We start from the raw sequence: 21727 nt of genomic DNA on the forward strand, positions 1-21727 counted from the left end.
TGAATGTGCTCGATAAGCTGAGGTCCCCGAATTGCCAAGAGCAGCTATACTTGCCAATAGATCTCCACATTCCATAGCATATAGTATGCCATTACATATTCCTAGGTTAGGGTTTTTCTCAGGAAAGTATCCATATCCTTTTGGTAAAGGAACACAGAATTATCTGGACCAGGAACATTGACCAAACTTCTACAGCATTGGCAGACAGATATCTGAACTATTAAAAAAAAAGTAGACTTCTAGAAAGTCATAGCACTGTATATAAAGTCCACAGGTTTCACAACCTGAAGTCAAGTGGCAAAGATGCATGTAGAGACTTAGAGAAGCATCCAGTGGCAGCTAGGTGGCACAGTAGAGAGGTGGCCTTAGAGTCAGGAATCCATCCTCTGATCCTAGCTGTGTGAGCCTGGGCAAGTTGCTTAACCTGTTTGCCTCAGTTTCCTCAACTGTAAAATGGGGATCAGAATGACACCTACCTTGAAGGATTGTTGCATGAAGATCCGACAAGATATTTCTAAAGCACTCTGCACAGTGCCTGACCCATAGTAGGAGGTATATAAATGCTAGCAATTATTCGTATCCCTCTCAGTGGAAAGAAAAGACCCCTCAAATATATGACTCCAACAGACCATCAACTACAGACACAATAGATAAAGTCTGAGGAAGTAAATGCAATTAGATTGAAGGAAATATGCCTGGGTACATAGGATATCTTAACTGGTCTTACCCATAAACAAAAGCTAACAATGTTATCAGTTGCTGGGCAGAGGCAGCAAGTTTACATATAATTTCCAAGCTGCAGAGAATGATCTACTTGGGAAAACTAAGTGCAACCTAGCTCCATGATATTGTCCCACATGTAGGCTACAGAAAGTGGGGCAAAGATTACCTGTGGTCACTCAGATTTAAGAACCTACAGGATAGGGGCAGCTAGGTGGCGCAGTGGATAGAGCACCGACCCTGGATTCAGGAGGACCTGAGTTCAAATCCGGCCTCAGACACTTAACACTTACTAGCTGTGTGACCCTGGGCAAGTCACTTAACCCCAATTGCCTCAGCAAAAAAAATTTAAAAAAAATTAAGAACCTACAGGATATCTTCTGAGATGGACTACCGGACAGAAACATTCCATTCAGAGAAGCCAGGGACTAAGGGACCAAACATGATTGCCTTATCATACGAAGACACAGCCCACGGGGAATGGACAAAAGGACAGAGCTACCTTCTACCACTGTGGCCTGGATGGACATAGGAGGCTCTCTCTGGTCCCCTAAAATACTAGTGAGTCAGTGCCTCCCCCTCTGCTTTTACCTCCCATACCTAGTATGTGTTCTTCCTCCTCACCCTCATGCCTTAGTTTCAGTTCTAAGCCCAGCTCCTAAAGGGGGCTGTCCTGGTCAGCTAGTGGCAAATAACTTTCCCTTTCAGATCACCCTCAGTCTACTCTAGTAGACTCATGTGTTGTCCTTTAAAATGTGAGCTCTTTGAGGACAGGGACTGGGTTTTGCCTTTCTTAGTATCCATAGCACTTAGCATGGTGCCTGGCACATAGGCAGCATTTAATAAATGCTTACTGACTTGGTAGCTACATGTGCACTCAGGAGGAAAGCAGACTTGTTATATGAGAAACTGATTTCCTTAGAACCAGCACTGGGAAACAAATGGGAGCCAGGGGAAAAGGCCGCCCCCGGCCACACAGATAGATGCTTAGCACCAGATTTGAGAGAACTATCTAGGGAAGGTTTGGATATGGCGACTCCCAAGTTTAGTTCCCTTTCAAAGGAAGTGATTATGGAGGTTTTGTGTTTTCTGTGTCCCTTTACAGGCTCCTCTGGGTCCTTTATACACCTGAATTTTCTGGGGGGTGAAATAGTTTCACCCATTCTAATACTGATAGGGTTACACGGAATACTCATGTGGAAGCTGTGGGAAAACAACAGCTATTCCCATGCTCTAAATTTTTGAGATGTCTTAAACTTCATAGTGGGGGTATAAGCTAGAGAAAATATTCTCTTCTGGAGGCTGGTGCCTAGCATGGGAATCCAGACTCTGAGGAACATCAGACCGTGGATAACAAGTATGAGAACTTTAATTAGGTGGGTTGGGCAAAAGAAACCTGCTGTCCACTGGCTTACCAGGATGTAGCCAGTACACCAAAAGGTGACACTGAGTCACCAAGGTTTTTTTTGTTTTGCTTTTGCAGGGCAATGACGGTTAAGTGACTTGCCCAGAGTCACACAGCTAGTTAAATGTCAAGTGTCTGAAGCTGGATTTCAACTCAGGTCCTCTGAATCCAAGTCCAGTGCTTTATCCACTGTGCCACCGTTGCCCCAAGTTTGTTTGTTTTTTAAATAACTATGTGCTTTGATATCTTATCTCTTTACTATGTTAGGAGATAGATACCTGAGGGCAAGGTCCTTCTTATCTCTGAAGTCTGTGGTATTGTCAATCTTTCACCAGCACAGAGGCAAAGAACACGGCTTGGGGGGGGGGGGGCGTTGCCTCTCCCCCCCCCATTGCCTCCTTCAGTGTCTCCTTTTCCCCTTCATGATCAATATATTTAATGACTTCACCTAGACAAAATGGTTATTTTGTTTTCCTCAAAAAGGACATGTCACAGATGTCTGGCCCAGGCTTCTTCGGAACTTTAGCCCTGCTATTTTGTTGATTTGTACTTAGGTCTGGCTACCTTTTTAAACAACTGCCTTCAAAGCTGGGCTTACTCTCAAAGCTAGTAACCTGCTTGTAACCTGGGTTAATATGTTATGGGTGAAAATGAGAGGGAGCAGTAGTGTTATGTACTCTTATGTATGTTATGGTAAGAAATTCTTGGATTAATAGGTTTGTTGTGGTTGAAGAGGAGTGGCAATGTCCTCAGTCAGAAACTCCCACAAACAGGCTTCTCTTCACAGAAGCTGGAGATCATGAATGTGCAAGGTTGCAGACAGAGAATGTCAATTTTTTCCAACATTTTGCTTTTGCTAAACTGCTTTTTTCTTTCTTATTCTGTTATAAGGGACAGCTCTCTGGAAGCAGGGAGGAATCATTAAGAAATGGAGAGGATGTTAAAAAAAACACCACACACACACACAAAGATACCAATAACTGTTTTTAAAAAAGAAAATCTGGCAAAGACAGAAGAATCAGTCAATGTCAGAGGGGCTAAGGACGGCATGTACATTAATGCACTTCTGGAGAAGCTGTGAATTGGTTCAACCCTTCTGGAAAAGAGTTTAGAATTATGAAAGATTATTCAATTGTTCAGACCCTTTGACCCAGCACTTACACAACTGGGCATGAACCCAAAGGAGGTCAAAGACATAGGTAAGGACCATATCTCAAGATATTCATAGCAACCCTTTTGTGATATTAAAATACTGGAAATAAAGTGGCTGAAGAAATGATGGCATAGGGAATATAATGGGATATTATTGCTCAGTAAGGAATGTGAGGAATTGTTGGAGCAAAGAGGGCAGTAGCAAGAAGACAACATAATGGCACTTTATAGCCCTTGGAGACTCCTTACATACATTATCCAATGCTCCTCCCCATCTGCCTTGGAATTCACTCAGCAGCAGTAATGAAAACAACCAATAACCCATTTTCCACCCAAAACAATCATCTTTCACAACGTTAAGACCCACAAAAATGACCCAAAGTGACAAGGCAGATGTCTGCTTTGATAATGGAGGTTGTCCATCTGAGCCCATATACACCCCCCTCCCCAGCTCTCCTAGCTCCCTCAGTACCCTTTAACAGGGAGTCCCCAAACACCTCACTTTTGGCATTTACTGGATGATATGATTTAATACGCCAAATGCTGATGCCCTCAAGTCTTTATAACTTTTTGGGGAGTAGGAAATGACATATTCAAGTAAGTACAATACAAAATTGTGAATAGCTTCTTATACCCAGGGAGTGAGCCAAAGTGCTCTAGGCAATTATGAAGGAGGTGATGGTATCAGGATGTGATTTCATTGAAGAGATGGCACCTGAGTTGAACTCTGAGAAGATCGGAACTAGCATTGGCAAGGGAGTGCATTCTCAGCACAGGGGATGCCTCATCTCCACGAATGTTGGGTGGGGTGGAAGATGGCAAGACTCATGGTATAGTATGGCTCCAACATTAGCATTTATATGAAAGGGGATAGTGTGAAATGTGTCTGGCCAGGAAGGTAGGCTGGAGGTAGACTAGGGCAAGCCTTAGACACCAGGTTAAGGAGTAATTTAAACTAGAGGCAATAAGACACCTTCCCCAAAGACTTTTTACTAGCAGTGTGACCCTGGGCAAATCATTGACTTTCTAAGCCTCTATTTCCATAGGTTTCTATGATGCTCCTATTAATAACTTGGATAAAGATATGAATGGTATGGTTATTAAATTTTCACATGACACAAAACTAGGAAGGGTAGCAAATGTACTGCATGACAGACTAAGGACCCATAAGATCTCAAAAGGCTAAAATAAAATCTTACAGCAAATTAACAGTGTGTTACAGTAGGCGGAAAAGGCTATGTTGAATTGTTGAGTCATTTCCATTGCATCCAACTCTTCATGACCCCACTGGAGGTTTTCTTTGCAAAGATACTGGAGTGGTTTGCTATTTCCTTCTCTAGCTCATTTTACAGATGAGGAAACAAATTGAGGCAAACAAGATTAAGTGGCTTGCCCCGGGTCACACTGCCAATAAGAGCCTGAGGGCTTAATTTGAACTCGGGTCTTCCCAACTCTGGGCCCAGAACTCTATCCACTGTTGATAATTGGCTGACAATGTTGGATTAAGAGAGACATAGTGTGCAACCTGAGGAAGGATAATTCCCCTGGACTCTCACTCAGACCACTTTTAGAGGACTGAGTTTAGTTCTGAACGCCATATTTAGTAAAGGCACCCGAAATCTGGATTCCTCTAGAAAAAGTCCTCCAAGGAGGCAAGAAGCATTCAACCACCCCTCAAAAGGAAGGGCTGAAGGCTGTTTACACTTAAATCCCACCCTTGGGTACATAGCCCAAGGGCGTCCATGACGGAAAGGGCCCCAGTATAACAAAAGATTCCCAACAAGTCTCTGTGTTAGAACAAACTGTTGTCCCATAAGTGTTAATGGCATATTCTTTCACAGTAAGCAGCAACAGATGGGGAAAATTCAGAAACACTTCTGAAAAGCAGGATGATTTGGATGAACAAACAGCAAAATAAGCAGTGTGGTGCTTATAGTTGGGAAGCCCTGGGTTTAAATCCCAACTCTGATATTTACTAGTTTTGGCTACGGGCAAGTCACTTAACTTCTGAGCCTCAGTTCCCTTACCTGTAAAATGGGAATAATTATAGGAGCACTTACCTCACCAAGTTGTTTTGAGATTCAAAAGAGACAAAGCATGTAATCTGCCAGCTCTATGTCAGCTAACTATCATTATGCAGAACCAAGGAAAAAATATATACACAACAGGCACAGTAATTCAAACAATACTGATCCATGGTCTTGGCTCCAGAGGACCGATGCTGACTCCTGCCTCTCTCCTCCTGGTCTAGAAGTGGCAGGCGACAGCTGCAGAAGGGGTATACATGGTCCGACCTGGTCGATAGGGGGCTTAGTTCTATACATCTACATTACAAGACTGGGCTCTATTGGTGGGACATAGTATCAGGAAAAGACACCCATTTTTTAAAAAAAGTTTCAATAAAATACCTTTTTTAAAAAAGGCTTAGAGGGGACATGACAGCTGTCATCAAGCACATCCAAGTCTGTCATATATATGGAAAAAGATTTAGACTTGTTCTTCTTGGCTGCAGAGAGCAGAAACTAGGGGATATGGGTAGATGTTTCAGAGGCAGCTTTATACTGGACGTAAGGAAATAACTCCTAACAATTAGAGCTATCCAAAAGTGGAGTGGATTATCTGGGGATGTACCAGATTTCTCCTCAATTGAATTCATAATGTAAAGGCAAATGGGGTTCTCTTTTTCCAGTACAGGTTGGATTAAATGGCTGCCAAGGTCCCTGCCAACCCAGACATTCTGTGGCTCTAGTGAGGGAAGGGAAGCTCTTTGGATTCCAATGCTGGATCTTGAATCCAAGCTCGAGGGTTGGATAATAGTTCCCATCTGAGGGCCCCTCGTGCAGTTATTTAACCCCACGGAAATCTCTTGACTTGCACAGATTCAGTGGCGGACGAGTCAGAAGGTGATGGGCGATAGCATCGACTGCAAGGAGGAAGCCATTTTAAGACGAGATGATCAGAATGTGACAAATGGACGGAGGAGGGGTGAAGCGGGAGTCCTGGTAGGGACAGGATGGAAGAATCTGAGGTGAGAGCCGCAGTGGTTGTGTGCAGGAAGATTTAGACACTGTTCGTCTGCAGTGGGTCATCCCTCCCAGGCCAGTCCTGCCGAGTGCAACAACTGAGAGGTTTCTGAGCCCACAGGCCTAGTGTGGAACTTACTGTATTTTCCACTTTGGCCCTGGAGGAGAGAAGAGGAGCGGAGCATGGGGAGAGAAACCTGATGGCTTCCACGGTAGCAGGTGCCCAGAGACCTTCCCACAAAGCAGGAGAGGGAGGGACTACTGGGGTGTATTCCTCAGAAAAAAGAACTGAAAGGGGAGAAAGGACTACAGTGTCGGCCTCACTCAGCCCTACCCTTCAGTCTTAGGAAGGAAGAGCTGGGATTGATTGGAGAGGCTGCCTCACTAAAGGCAGAAGAAACGTCCAACGTCCAATCTGACGCTGAGAAGCCAGCTACTACTCTGACAAAGAGGGATAGCGGTTCTCCCTAAAGAGAACACACCTAGGGCTGGTGTATATGTCAGTGCTGGGATCAAGAGAGCCCTAGGATACAGAGGAAGGTGGAAAACGGAGCAGGAGAGGATCTATGGCCAAAACCAAGCAGGCTGTGCTCTTGCTGCTGTTCTCCCTTCTGACCCCCAAATGTTCCGTCCCCCTGACACGCTCCACTGGATAAAGCTGATGTGGATTCTCAAACTGCTATCTAGGGGCTGGATGGAGAAAAAACGAGGAGGTGTCTGGCCCAAAGCATGGATGAGGGGAAAGAGTTCAATTGTTAGATCAGAAAACAAATCACACATGGCTCTAAGGATAGAAATCAAACCCTGCTTTATAAGGCTGCAATGGCCACTGTTTGCTTCTCAGCTGGGATGACAGGAGCTGGGCAAGAAGGCAGGAGGGGGGCCCTTAGCCCCCTCCTTGCCCTTTCCCCAACTCCACCATCCCTCTAAACCCCATAGAAACCCCCTCTCTGGAATTCAACCTTTTCCAAAAATACTCTGACCAGGGGCAGGGTGGACAGGGTTGGGGTTCCAGGCTGGCCGGCAGGCCGGTTCCCATGAGGTAGCTATCGCTGGTGCTCCTGGGGAGGGAGTGGGGTTAGTGGAAGGAAGCTGATCATGGGTTCACAGAGGCAACAAGGTTGTTGTTGGCTTTGGAGGGCGTGGGGGAAACAGGGAATCTCTGAGCTTGCCCTGAATACTTGAGCATAGGTAACACTGGAGGGCAGGGGCTGGAGTCTTGGGTGGTGTCCTCATTGTCCTTTGTAACATGGGAGGTTTTCCTGGGAGAAAAGGGAGAAGACAAGGATGAGACATCAGGACTATGGTGGCTTCTCCCTTCATAGGAGGGCTCTATTCCCCTGGAGGACCCTCTTGCTTCAGAGTCATGTGGCTGGGATTCTAAGTAACCAACAACTTTAGCCAAGTCTTAAGTCTTCTAAACTCCTTTAGTCCTTTAGTAGGTTTCCAATCTCTCTCTGGAACGGTGCTACCTTCAATCATTCCCCTAAACTTGAAAGGACAGCCAGGTGCATGTGCCCAAGCGCTGCAGGCGTGTCTGACCAGGAGGTGCCATCCCACTTCCCCTCTGTGCCGGAAAGGCTGAAGAGTCACAGAAGGAGAGGGTGGCAGCACCTCCTCCCATCAGCCACTTTGGACGGCTCAGTTTTGTCTCCAGAGGGGCTGGAGAGGGGAAGCTTTTCATTACTAAGAGCTTCCTCTGCTCTCTGAGTTCCTCCCTGACCCCAATTCTGTCAAGCCTGGCCACTGATTTCCGTGTGTGCGTGCGCGTGTGCGCGTGTGCCCAGGGTCACACAACTGGATTTGAACTCGGGCCCTCCTGACTCTATCACCATTCCCTGCCCCCTCACGCCCCAGACTCTGCCCTTGGGCAGCCTTTACCCCAGCTTGTTCAGGTCCGTTTTACAGAAGGCGTTGAGGAGAATGTCACCCTTCATGACGATATGTGACCTGGGCAGCGACCACTAGAAACAGTAACGACAAACACAGGCCCGTCAGAGCGGGCAGGGGTGCTCCAGACGTACCAGTCCCCACTAGCTTGGCAAAGGCTACACAAGCCCTGGGCGAGCAGCCAGAGCAGCCGCCAGACTATTCTTCCCTTCAAAGAGGAGACACGTCAGCCGTGGGACAGATGCTGGAGGTAATGGGGCCTCCAGAAGAGCAGGCGCCATCCTCACTCACCATGGGAGCAGAGTCAGAGATGGTTCCGGTGTGAAAGCCTTTGTAGCACCAACTCCGGAGCAGGTCCACCCCTGGAGCAGAGGGGCAGGAGGGAACAATGTGGGCTCCTCTGCAAACCCTCCTGCCCCCCCCACATCCCCCAAGAAGGAGGCACACGCACCTTTGAGCTTGTTGCTGTGATACTTCTGTTCCCACTGCGTGGTCAGGATATTGAAATAACGCGGCTGCTCAAAGAAACGGAGATAGCGGGCAGAGACTCGAGAGGGGAAGACCCGCTCAAACTGGCCCCGGCGTGAGAACTCATCCTCCATCTCCACGAGGACCCGCACGTCATCTGGCGTCAGGATGTCCAGCACCGACGCATAGAAATCCTGGCGGCCCCAGCGTGAGAAGAGAGTGAGAGGTCAGCAGCTGCAGGTGGGGAGAGAGGGACAAAGGACAGGGAACAGAGCCAAGCATGGGGGAACAGAACACAGAGCCTGACAGATATGGGAGGACAGAGAACACAGACTCAGATGTGGGGGGACAGAGCACACTAAGCCTGATATTAAGGGGATAGAACACACTAAGGCTGCTATTGGGGACTAAGCCTGCTCGATGTGGGGAGAGGCAGTACTGATTGGGTTAAAGTGGGGTTTGGGGACTGAGGATCGGATCCTGTGCTCTCAGCCCTGAAGCAGGCATCCATGGGAGAGGGCAGGGGAGGATGAGGATGGAAGGGGGCCACTTCTGGATGTGCCCACTCTCCTTCCTCTCACTGCCCAAATCCACTGGCTATAAGGTGTACCAGACAGAAGATGATACTCTGCAGTCGCGGAGGTTAGGGGACCCCTGCAGAGGGGCTAAGGGATTTGTCTAAGGTCAGACAGTGAGCACCCAAAGTTCCAAGTTGTTTGCCCACCCCACTAGCTGGTCTATCTGTTCTTAGACTCCTAATTGCCACTGCCCCCTACACCCAACACCCTCAGAGCTGACACTTAGTAAAAGCTAGCACAGTTTGGCCATGAAGAAGGCAGCTTTCAGGAAGAGTGGAAGGGGCCTGGCCCTGCTCCTCAGGTGGCAGGGACAGGGGCAGGCTTGGCATCCCACCTGATCAGGCAGTTTCTGTGTCAGGTAATAGGCTTTCTTCATTTTCTCTGCTGTGAAGTACTCTGGAGCCAGCCTAGTCTTCTCCTTTGTGGAACTGCTAAGACTAAGTTGGCAAAGAGAAGAAGGGGTTAGGCAGGGTCGACAGCACTGAAAACGAGGCCCCTCCTGAGGGAGAGAGCACGAGGCTGGCGTCTGTGCTAGAGGAGCCACAACATGCTTCCAATGGGGTGGTTCTGACTAAAGGCCACGGTTCAGATACTACCAAAGAGAAGAAAAGAGCACCAACAGCAAGGTGACCAAACACCCTGCCTGGATCCAGTGGAAGGCTAATTGGAGGCCCCTGAGCCGTCTGAGGCCTATGGTTGTCACTTTCCGGGGCAGGGAGGGGACCGACCTGATGGTGGAGCTGCTGGAGCTGCCACAGCTGGAGTTGACATCCTCTGCGTGGGGGAGAACGAAGCCCGCCAGGTTCAGGAGGTCTCGGATCATCTGGCCCTTGATGCTGATGTCTAGCGGTGAGTTGGAGTGAAGGCTGCAGAAAGGAAGTGAATACAACAGGACAATCAAAGCAACAAGTTGTTTATTGGCACATTTTTCTCGACCAGAATTACACTGGGCCCTAATTCTACTTAGGTCTCCTTGCTGCTTTTCTACCACTGCCCTGCTGGTGAGGCTATAAAAGATAAGGAACGAGACTCGGAAGGGTTAGTTCTTTTAGCACTGTGCCAAGGCCATGCAGCTCAGAATCCAGGGAGGTCTCCAGAATCCAAATCAGATTTGAACTCGGGTCCTCCTGAATTCAGGGCTGGTGCTCCATCTACTACACCACCTAGCTGCCCTAAGCCCTGATTTCTAATGCAACAGTTCCATTGCAAAGGTCTCCCTGCCCCAGAAGTAAGAAGCAGCAACACCTTCTTAGGAACTCTCTTCCTGAGGGTGACCCAGGCTGAACAACAGGCTCAGGGAAGCACTCCCACTCACTCTCCTCCCTCATCTTCAGGCCCCATCAGAGAGCACTCTGTCCATTTGACAGAGGGGAAGCTGAGATCTAACATAGGAAAGGGCTCTGCCAGTCAGCAGAGCACGGCGGGGAGGGGAGCCAAAGTTCAAGAGAGAAGGCAAAGGAGATGGCAGGTCAGGGGGGGTTACCACCCACCTTGGAGAGATGTTGACTTCGAGGACCCAGGGCTTCAGGTTTTCATCTAGCATGATGTCAAAACCAAAGAGCTCATGGCAGCTGTAGGGCCGGCGCACATACATCTTGAGCAGGCTGGTCACATAAGGCTCGGACCTGGTAGTGAGAGGATGGCACACCATGGGCTTCCTCCCCCGGCCCAGGCAGAACCACCCTGCAAACTGAACTAGTACTAGAAGGGGGAGCCCCAGTGCAGGTCACATCCCCATCTACCTTGGGTCAGCTTCTGCTGAGACCTCGGCGAGAATCTGGGCAAAGGAGAGGCCAACAAAACCCAGTTCACACACATTAGCTCTTCCTCCTCCACCCCCAGACCTCACACCACACCATGGAAGGTGTCCCCCAGGACTCACGCAATGATGGTTTTGACAACGACATCCTTAATCTTTTCCCAGATGGCATCACTGTTGATCCCTTTTTGGCTCAGATAATTCCACAGGGCCTTCAGAGCCCTGGAAAACAACGACAGAAAAAGAGTCTCCCTTCAGCATCGTGTTTCTGGGTGAGGACCTGTCAGTGGTATGGGAGCGTTTAGGGCCAAGAGTCTCTGTCTTAAGCTTTCTTCTCTATCCTCTCTGTTCCTACACTCCCTGACACTTGAGGGGGAAGAAGGAGAACATCAATGGGAAGGTAAGTAGACCAGCCCTGGATACCAGATGTGGTTTTGAATGCCCTAAGCCAGGGGTTTGTAACCTTGCCTGTGGCAGTCTGGTCAAGAGCAGGGACCCTTTTCTTAGGGTAATGTTTCACAATGTAGAAATAAAATACATGGGATTACAACGGAAATCGCTTCAACTGAAATGGTTACACAGACCCCAGGTTAAGGACCCCGGTCCTACGCTTACTGACCAAGCTCAGCTCTATGCTGCTGATCACCAGTGCCCGACTCCTGCCTCAATCCCTGCACTTCCACATGCCCTCTATTTGGGAAGGCTACCCTTTTCTAGTCCCATGCCCTCAGACAGTACCACTTATGGCCCTGGCAAGCATTCTCGTCGGTGTTGGCCTGATACTCAGTGTTCTTCTTATTGATGCTGTAATTGGTCAGGTGGATGAACTTGTTGCCAAGGCTCTTCATGGAAGAGGAATATCTAGGAGTCAGCGGGACAGAGAACAAATAAATAGGAAAGTGGGTCCAAGCTCTCCTGGGCTCCAGGAGGGGTAAGTGGCACAAATGAATCCTTTTTCACTGCTCCCCCTGCACTGCCAAATCAGCATCCGGGCTCTTTAGTGCCTCCCCCACCCCTGAGGAACAGCTGAATGGGGTTCTCAGTTGTGACAGTGACTGGGGAAGTGGGGGATCAGGAATGCAACATACTTGAGCTGACCCCTTCTCTCTTATCTCAAGTCCTCCTCTAAGCAGTCCTGCCAAGAGTCCCACCCTCCCCCTTCCCAATCACCTTCATTCATGTTTCCTCTCCACCTACCACCCAGTCAATCCCCCAAAAAAAGGTAAAGGGAAAAAACCTTTTTTCGCCTATCTGCTCTGCTTTAGCTCCTGCTAAACAGATGCACAGACTAGGGGATGGTATCCACCACCTACTTGCAGCTAGCAAAGCGGACGAGTCCATCCGTGAAGAGGTAGATCCGAAGGGGATCATATGAGGTGACATAAACATAGATACGCAGGTCGAACTTGCTCCCACTGATGAGGTAGGGTTTATGCAGATACCTTCACAGGAGAGAAGAAAGGAGCCAAGAGTGTAGCCACATAAGGTATAAGGATGGACAAAGGAGATGGGAGAAAGGGAGGAAGGAACAGCTGGAGGGGCTAGGCCTACAGCTCCTCAAAGCAAAAACAAAAGGTTGCTTGGTCCTCTGCAAAGGAGGCGATGTCAACGCGTCCGGGGGTGGCAGGGGGAAATCCCCAGGGATCAGAGGTAAGAGGCTGGCTCACCTCTGCACTAGAAGGGGTCTTCGCTTAGGTAGCTGGCTCCATTTGTGGATGACCTGAATGCCAATGCCTCGGGCTGATGCTGGCTGCAGAGTAAGAAGAGAGGAAACTGAGTGAGCCCCTGGATCCTTTCCTTCTCTGCTCCTCTTGGTCCCGTCCCTGCCCCCCCCCCCCCCCAAGGTCTGCAGACCCTTTACCGGCTTCACAATCCACTTCTGACGGCTGCTGCTCTCCCAGGCCTTCCGCAGAAGTTTGGCATCTTGTGGGAGGATGAACGACTGGGGAAAGAAGCTGAACTCCTTCTTGCCAAAGCGGCTCTGCATGCGGGACAGGTTGCGCCATAGCCGGTCCTTCCGCCCGATTTGGAACGAGCCTGGGAAGTGGTTCAGCTACAAAGAGGAGAAACAAAAAATGTGGAGGGGGGAAGGAGGCAGCCAAAAAGATGATGCCCACCTGGTCCAGCTGCCTAGGCCAGCTCAGTAGCTTCTGGAATCACTTAGACAATGGCAACTTGAAGAGAGATTATGCTCATGAAAGGAAAAGACCAACGGGCCCATCACCATCTCTCTACTGCACTGGGACCCTGATGGCATTTTTCCCGTGGTCTGAGACAAGAGTCGGAGATATACTTAGCCCCCAGCAGGCCTGGTCACAAGAAACTACAGCCCACAAGCCCCTGTGCTTTGCAAAAATAACCAGCTATATGGGGAATGAACGGAGGGACTGCATGGTAGTTAAGACTGGAGCGTGTGGTCAACTGTAAACAGAGACTCTGACTTGATACACACAGGCTGGCATCTGCAAAGGCCAGGAATGAATCCAAGTCGATTTCTTTTCTGTCTTTCTGCGCCCTGCCAGTGGTTGAGACATAGTTATTGCTAAATACATAATTGAGTGACTCTCCGATACTCTATGACTAGTCTGGATCAGAGCCCCAGGGCTTGCAGCCCATGCCAGTCTGGCTTCTTCTCCAGGGCCATTTGAAAGGCTGGGGGCTTTCCCCCACTTTTCCCTATCTAATTGTGTGTTACCTGCCCTCTTCTTCCTGTCTGGGAATAGCCTGCTACAGCCTCTTGGAGATGGCTCCTACCTTTTGATGCTCCCGAATTGTTTTGAAACTGGGAGATTTCATGTGGTGGCCCCAACAGCCCAGCCAATCATCATTTTCTGTGGAAGAGAGTTTAGAGTCAGCCCCTTTTGTGGTGGAAGAAGCTCTAAACCCCACAAGTGCCCAAGGAGGCCACTCAGACTAGGGCACTGTGCCTACATCAGATTCCCAAAAGGTGCCGTGTGGCTCTCCAAGAGACTCCAGAGCCAAGATGAGGACACACTTTATCTACCTTCAGTGTCCCCCTCCCACACACTGCATGAAAGGACAGGAACTCGGGGCCTCCTTTTCTTTCATATCTAATATCTGTTCCTCCTTCCATGAGCACTTCATTAATGGGCTCTTCTCTAGAAACATCTGTGCTGAGTCCTAGTCCCTTAGCACCTGCGCCAGAAGACAGGAAGTGCTCCGGATGTTAAGGGTCACATCCCACAGAGAGGTCAGAGCACTTTGGCAACACTAGTCCTGGTAAAAGAGGCAGAACAAGCCAATACTCACTCTTACTGACTTTGAAGTGTGAGCGTCCGATGGTCTGTTTGACAATGTTGGGAGTCACTGTGCTCATTTTCCAACGAAGCAGCTTTCTCTGTTCCCAGGGTAACTTCTCCACTAGAGAACAGTTAGGGGTGGTACAAGAGACCATAGTGATGGAGAAAAGAAATAGCCATGCTTCTCTACCAAACTCCACCCATGGTCAAAGGAGCCTCTGGGATCATTCTGGCTCAACACTTCCTACAATAAACTGACAAATGCTCATGGGCAAGATACTTTTCTTACTGAGGCAATTGGGGTTAAGTGACTTGCCCAGGGTCACACAGCTAGTAAGTATTAAGTGTCTGAGGCCGGATTTGAACTCAGGTCCTCCTGATTCCAGGGCCGGTGCTCTATCCACTGCGCCACCTAGCTGCCCCGGCAAGATACTTTTGTCAGAAAAGTGAAGAGGGAGAGAAGCAGAAAGGAATAAGGAGCAATGACTAGAGGAAAGATTTAAGACGGTAAAGGAGCAGGGTTAGTTAGAAAAGGGGACAATACAGAGAAAAAACTAAGAACCCAAGAAGGAATTAGGCTGGGGTTAGAAGCTATGGTCTGCCTAGGAAAGCCATGGTTCCTTACAAAGACCTGAACACCATTTGATAAATGGTATATCCATTACCCTTGACTCCTGGAGGCTGAGCAGACCGTCCCCACCCCCCATTCCCACTGGCCAGTCCTCCTAGAAGACCCTCTCTTCAGCCCGCATACTCGGTTTTTCCTCACTGGCTCTTATGATTTTAAATGCTTCTCCAAGTTTACCTCTCTCATCCCTCGTGCCAAAGTAGATGGTAGGGGGTACATTAGGAAAGAGACTGTAGATAAGGGGTTGCCGGACAACTTTCTCATGGTTGGCAAGGGGTTTGGCCAGAACTTCCATGCAGTTCCTAAAATGAGAAGACAGAAACACAGCAGAAGAATAAGGAGACCTGCTGGCATCAGAAATGTTTCTTTCCTATTCTGGGGGTACAAATCCCTGCTCCCCCAAAAGGAAAGATGCTTATCATCAACTTCCTGGTATGAACATGTAGGGTATGATTTCAAGGTCATTGTCATTTTTAGCAAATGTCCTTCATCTTTTTTACTCTGGGGTACACCTTCGGAAATCTATGGTGCAACAGGAAATACAATGGATTTGGAGTGGGAGGTTTGAACATGACTGCACTCTTGAGCCCAGCTCTGCTGCTTATTCCCTGGAAGACCTCAAACTAATCACTTCATTCCGCTGGCCTCAGGTTCTTCGTCTGTAAAATGAGGCGGTTGGGTTAGATTACCCCTACAGTCTCATGTAGGCTCTAGATTTACACTCTCTTGCTATCAAGGGAAGTCTGACAATTTACTCAGTGCTTCACACTCATAGTTTCACCACCTCTGCAAAGAAGTGGAGAGAGGTACCAACAATAACTTTAAATGACAAGAGAACCCATCCTATTCCCTACACAAGCACTGAAGTTTGCTGAGCAAGAGAATGGGAGACTCACAGCTGTACTTTACAAGTACATAGCAGCTGTGTAGAAGATGGACTGGAAGTCTGCAACAGGCTATTGCAATAGTCCAGGAAAGAGAGCCTGAATCAGGGTGAATAGAGAATAGAAAGGCTGAGGCAATAGGGTGGAAAAGACCCGACAACTCACTGAGTGAGTATGAGAAGTCGAACATGGCCCCTAGGTTGCAAACTTGGATGATTGAAAAAATAATAGTGCCCTCAATGGGCTTTGGGGGAAAGGATAACAAACTCAGTTTTAGACATGTTAGATTTGACAGGTCTATGACAACATATCTCTGTAAAAATATCCAGAATATAATTAGAGAAAAGGGACTGGACACCTCAGGAAAGATATACTAATTAGGTATGTAGATCTGGGAGTCGTTCGCATAGATATGACAAATGAATCCATGGAAGCCAACGAGATTATCAAGAGAAAGAGAACACAGAGAGAAGAGGGCCCAGGAAAGAGCCCTAGGGTACACCCAACTCAGAGGGAGCGGGACATGGATGATGATCCTGCTAGAAACTGAGATTAGTCATACAGGAACAAGACACAGTGGTGTCATAAAAAACCAGTGAGGAGAGGATATAAAGAACAGGTGGTCAATAGTATCGAACTCTACAGTGGCCAAGATCTATGAGGACTGAAAAAAGGCACTGGATTTAACAAAAGAGAGATCACTGGCGATTCCAAGAAAATACTGTTTCACTTGAGTGATGGGAACAGAAGCAATCAGGAAACAAAAGTGGAAACAATGTAAATAGATTTTTCTAGGAGTTTGGCTATAAAGATAGATTCATTATGATAATTTGAAAGGTTTTTTAAAGGATGGAGGAGATCCAGGCATGTTTCTTTTTTCTTTTCTTTTCTTTTCTTTTTTTTTTTGGTGAGGCAATTGGGGTTAAGTGACTTGCCCAGGGTCACACAGCTAGTAAGTGTTAAGTGTCTTGAGGCCAGATTTGAACTCAGGTCCTCCTGAATCCAGGGCCAGTGCTTTATCCACTGTGCCACCTAGCTGCCCAGCATGTTTCTTAAGTAGCAAGGAAGGAGCCAGTAGAAAAAGAAAGGTTAAAAATTAGGCAGGGGACTAGAGAGATGGAATAACACATATTGTCCCATGTAGTCAATGAGTTGGTTACTTTTGCTGAACTGGTTATCCTCTTTTATTTTTAAACCACTGTAACAAAGGGAGGCTCAATGAGTAGGGAAGGCATGTTTTCAGAAATGAGTATAATGTCCAAGCTATTAATAAAAAGAAAATTAAGGTGAGAGGATAATCAAAGAGGCAAGTTCCCAGAAGAGATAGGAAGGAATCAGGGGCACAGCTTTCTGTCAGAAAGTTAGAATTGGCTGGAAGAAAGGCTATCTCATTCCTAGGGGCTGGAGGAAGCAAAGGAAGAAAGACTGGATGACAATGTTGAGCTGATCTGAAGTGTGGAACTGGGGAAACGGGGTGGCTAATTCAAAATAACCCTCCATTTTTTTTTTCAGTAAAATATGAAAAGAGGTCCCCTACCAAGAGGGAAGGGTTGGTATAGATAGCTTCTAAAGGGATTTTTGGAATATCCACTGTAGCAAGTTGAATAAGAGGGTCAATGAGGGAAGAGGAAAAGGATCATAGTGCAACAGGAGGACTCTACTTAGCACAGTTCTATGACCTCTCTCAGCATGCAAGCAACAATAATCCAGGTTTCATTGGCTTTGGAAAAGGAGGAGTGACAATGGGACAAGGAGACGACCGTTTGAAGGATTTGAAGACAGCGGAACTGAATTGTTCTGTGGGCCCCTTCCATCTCTACCTAGTCCTAAACAGAATCTAAAGCAGGGCCTCCCAAGGCCCCCAGATGCTTGGATGACCAAATTCTCCACAATTTGCAATGGAGAGTACCCCAACTGATGTGCAGGCTCCAGGTTTCCCAGTCACTCACCGAGAGATCACTGCAACCGATTCACTTGCTGAGACACCACTGACAGAAGAACACTCCGAGTCCTCTAATGGGGAAAAAGAGAGAGCAATGACTTCCAAGATCCAAGAGTTAGGACACATGTGATACCTGAAGGGAACAAATGGCAGGAAGGAGAAAAGGCCAGGCTGCGGGGACTCAGTCGGCCACTAGGAAGCATCCTTCCTGGAGCCCCGAGGGCAGCAGGATTGACCACTTACCGTCTTCCTCTTCATCCTCATCTTGGCTACAACAGTCTTCTAACCCATCTCCCAGCTCCTCTTCTACATCCTCAGCCTCACCACGAAATACATCAGTATTTGAACTAGAAGGAAGCAACACCACACGCTTGGTTTGTCAGGTATACTTGCTCTCTGGCCACTGGTCCCCCTTTCATTCAATCTTTGTTGCCCAGGTTGACCTCACATCTTGCTCCAACTGCTCCCAAAGCCTGAGCATGATCCAAAATCGCTCCTTTGGTAGGGATCCTGTCTTCTCTTTCTTTATCCCCTCAAAGTACCCAGTACAGCAGTCTGCCCACAGAAGACACTCAACTGGTTCCTGACTGGCTCTTAGAACTTGACAGACCCTTCTCTGAGAATTACAGGACACAAATCTGCATAGTGCAGGAGGACTGAGGCCTGTGCATGCACGGGTTAACCACTGATGCAACAGCTTGTCCCAAGATGGAAAGGAACCTGCCCTTTTAACATGAGAAACTTCTTGGATCCACCCTGACCCTTGCCCATCCCTAAAGAGTCAGCCCCATGACTAAATCAACCACCAGAGGCACAGCACCGAGTCTCCTCACTTCATGAAGATGCTATGGTATTCATCCCTCTACCCTCCAGGCCAAGGGCTCCCAACCCGGGATCCACAAACTTTTAAAGACTATTCTGATAACTTTCAGTATTATTGGTTTCCTCTGTGGTCCTATGTGTTTTATTGTATGCATTTAAAACTAATCTTCTGAGAAGGGCTCCATAGTCTTCACCAGGTTAAGGATCCCTGCTTCTGAGAGATTAAGCAGGATATTGTGGAACTCACTTGAAGCTTCTAACAGATGCGTTCTGCTGCGGCTGCGGTGGCGGCTGTGGCTTGCCCTCTTTCTGTCCTTTAGCTGGCTGACTCAGATGGATGGAGGAAATTCGGTTGGTCACATCTGTCACACTGAGAGCCGGGGGCTTTTCTCCAGCGGTGCTGGCCCCGGCCCCGCCGGCAGGTTCAGTGTTCGGAGCGGTGGGATGTGAGGCAAGGAGGTGAATGCTGATGCGTTTCGTGCAGAAGACGGTGCTGTCCAACCCCACGCTGTCAGAGCCATCGGGGAGGGGTCTAGTCTCCAAAACAGAATCCTCTCGGGCAAACCGAGGGCTCACCACAGGGGGCTGCCACCGTCCATTCCCATTAAGGAGACTCCAGTGGAAGCTGGGGTTCATGAGGCAGGACCGTTCAAGCCGGTAGCCTTGCCCCATCTTGGCAAAGCCCCTCCCTGTCAACTTTCTCACAGCCTCAGTCAATCGGATCTCCCTGGAAAAGGCCCGGGAATTGTCCTTAGCCTCTAAGGTCCAGGAAGGCCGTTCTGCCCTTGGGGATGAGACATTCTGCATATAGGTGGGAGAGGCACCTCTGGTGGGGGGGCTGGTGGTGGTGGTGGTTAGGGTGTTAAGGGTGGGAGTGGTAGTGGGATGGGCAGTGGCATGGTCGGGGGCAGTGCCATTGCTCTTGGATACCCTGTGGTCAAGGTGCAGGGGGGAACAGTCTCCAGTGCCCCCTGAATGATGCCAAGAGACAGGCACTGGGATCTTGGGTGGGGGTACTGGCTTCAGACCCTCTGAGGCCTGCTGTGAAGGCACTTTAGTGCTATTTGGCCTCAGGAAGGAATTGTTATTGAGCACAGGCTTGTAGGAGGAGGGAGAGAGGGAGGAGGGGATCTTCCCCGAGATGGCAGGGGAGGCGCTCTTCCCTGAAGAGTGCTCCCCAGCAGCTCTCAGTGGGAGACATGGGTCTGTGGCTGAGGAAGCCATAGCCCCGGGAAGGGTGGAACCTGTGGCTGGGGTGATGACCTTAGGGGCAGGGAGACCTACAGGAAGGCTCCTTCTGGAGAGAGTGAAGGGCCTTTTGTCCGATGTGTTTGACCGTAAACAGAAAGACTCAAGTTGCTGGTAAGGTTTGTGTCTGTAGTTGGAGCGGCGGTACAGCAAAGTGCTGCTGAAGAGGTCCGGGAGGGAGTGCAGATGACAGGGGGAGTTGCCGTGGCCTGCGATGACAGCTGTGGCCCCAGAATTACACAGGGTGTTGGGATAAAAAAAGTACGCTGGCTGGGGCGAGACCCCCAGGGCGCCCGGGCCCTGCCCCGATGAAAGGGTGCCCACGTGCTTCTTCTCTAGTCTCCAGATCGGCTTCACCTGCTGCTGCGCCTGATACCAGGTTCTGCCCTCAGAGGGTTTCTCGGCTGGCGGGGGCGGCACTGTGCCTGGGGGACCACCCTGCTTGAAGCTGTTTCCTCGGCGGAGGCCAAGACTATAGTGCTCTGTCCCTGCAGAGGCCATGAGGGAGCCATTTCACAGCCACATGGGGCCTGGCTCATGCACGGTGCCCTGCGCCTCAGGCAGCAGCGGCAGCATCCTTGGGATCCGTCAGCCTGAAAAGGGAAGAAAGAGCAAGGTGAGCCAGAGTGCACCAAGACGCTCTGAGGGGACATGGAGACCATTGTCCAGGGGGAGTAATGTTCTTGTCTGGGGCGGGGGGGCAGCCTCTGACCCCCATGTGACCAGTGTCCAGGGAAAGACAGCTCTCGAGGCTGGGGCTGTTTCCCTCCCGTCACACTCAATCAGAGCAGACTTCCTAGAAGAACAGAACTTTTAAGGACACGTACTGGTAAAGTGAGCAGAACCAAGAAAACATTGTGCACAGTGACAGCAAGAACTGTGAGTGAATCAGCTCTTCTCAGCAATACAAGGATCCAAGACAATCCCAAAGGACTCATGATGAAACATACCATTCGCCCCCAGAAAAGAATTGATATGGTTTAAAATACAGACAGAAACACACTACTCTTCCACTTTTATTCTTTTTCTTTTATTTGAGTCTTCTTGTACAAAATGACTAAAATGGAAATGTTTTACATGATTGCCATGTATAACCTATATCTGATTGCTTACCATATCAGGGAGGGGGGAGGAGAGAAGAAAGGACAGAATTTAAAACTCAAAACTTTTTTTTTAAATGTTTAAAAACTGTTTTAATACGTAATTGGGGAAAAATAATATATCTATAAAAAATAATGTTCATTAAGTGAAGACAAAACACATGTAATTGCTTGCATTCCTGCATACAGAAAACTCTTCTTTCCTTACAAAAAAATGGCTCATATCTAAAGATATTTCTACCTCCAAAGACCGTATCCATATGGTCCCCTCCCTCATCTCAACATGGGTTCAGTTAGAACTAGGATAAGTATGAGGACAACAGAGAAAGCAGCAGGTAATTTTTCCTCCTAACCCACAAGGGTCAAAGATCACTTGAGAAGGAGTTCCTTCTCTAATTGCTCCCCCAAACTCCCAAATGCTTATGACTAGGGTACAAAGCCTTACCACTGAAAGTAGGCATGGTCAGGTTGTTGCTTTCCTTGATCAAACGTGGCAAGTTTAAGAAATGGACTGATTATTGCTGGTCCCCAGAATAATTAATTCAGGATTTCCAGGTATGAATAATCCAGTTTCAAAGACTTGGGGTGGGGGAAGAGATCATAGGGTGCAGTTGTTGACCGAATGATCATATTTTCAAACAGCCAATATAGAATAGGCAAGTAGAGCCAGCAGGGCACTAGGAAAAGTTACCAGGCTGACCTCAACAGTTACAGCAGAGCTGAGATGCGGACCCATCCATAGCCCCATTTTTCCTGATTCAACAAAGCCGGCTGGAAGATGTTTTTCACTCCAGATGGCTCTGCATGAAGGGAGCTCAAAGACAAGCAACTCAGCCCAGGCAATTACC

General features: G+C 48.4%; 1 protein-coding gene across 3 annotated transcripts in view; it reads right to left on the reverse strand.

The window, feature by feature from the left end:
- Positions 1-3787: 3787 nt before the first annotated feature.
- TTLL4 (tubulin tyrosine ligase like 4) overlaps positions 3788-21727 on the reverse strand; it is a 43609-nt gene continuing 25669 nt past the window's right edge. For all 3 annotated transcript variants that reach the window (XM_043992245.1, XM_043992244.1, XM_043992246.1), the window contains 18 exons: positions 18779-20372; positions 17953-18056; positions 17717-17780; positions 15061-15185; positions 14266-14376; positions 13750-13826; positions 12857-13048; positions 12663-12745; positions 12309-12437; positions 11734-11856; positions 11119-11217; positions 10727-10861; positions 9965-10102; positions 9571-9673; positions 8642-8852; positions 8482-8552; positions 8182-8264; positions 3788-7562 (listed from right to left, as the gene is read on the reverse strand). In XM_043992245.1, the coding sequence (XP_043848180.1) occupies positions 7397-7562; positions 8182-8264; positions 8482-8552; positions 8642-8852; positions 9571-9673; positions 9965-10102; positions 10727-10861; positions 11119-11217; positions 11734-11856; positions 12309-12437; positions 12663-12745; positions 12857-13048; positions 13750-13826; positions 14266-14376; positions 15061-15185; positions 17717-17780; positions 17953-18056; positions 18779-20280 (3516 nt within the window). In that variant the 5' untranslated portion in view covers positions 20281-20372 and the 3' untranslated portion in view covers positions 3788-7396. The remainder of the gene's footprint in view (positions 7563-8181; positions 8265-8481; positions 8553-8641; positions 8853-9570; positions 9674-9964; positions 10103-10726; positions 10862-11118; positions 11218-11733; positions 11857-12308; positions 12438-12662; positions 12746-12856; positions 13049-13749; positions 13827-14265; positions 14377-15060; positions 15186-17716; positions 17781-17952; positions 18057-18778; positions 20373-21727) is intronic.

Source organism: Dromiciops gliroides, chromosome 3 (assembly GCF_019393635.1).
Source record: "Dromiciops gliroides isolate mDroGli1 chromosome 3, mDroGli1.pri, whole genome shotgun sequence".
Taxonomy (NCBI): Eukaryota; Metazoa; Chordata; class Mammalia; order Microbiotheria; family Microbiotheriidae; genus Dromiciops; species Dromiciops gliroides.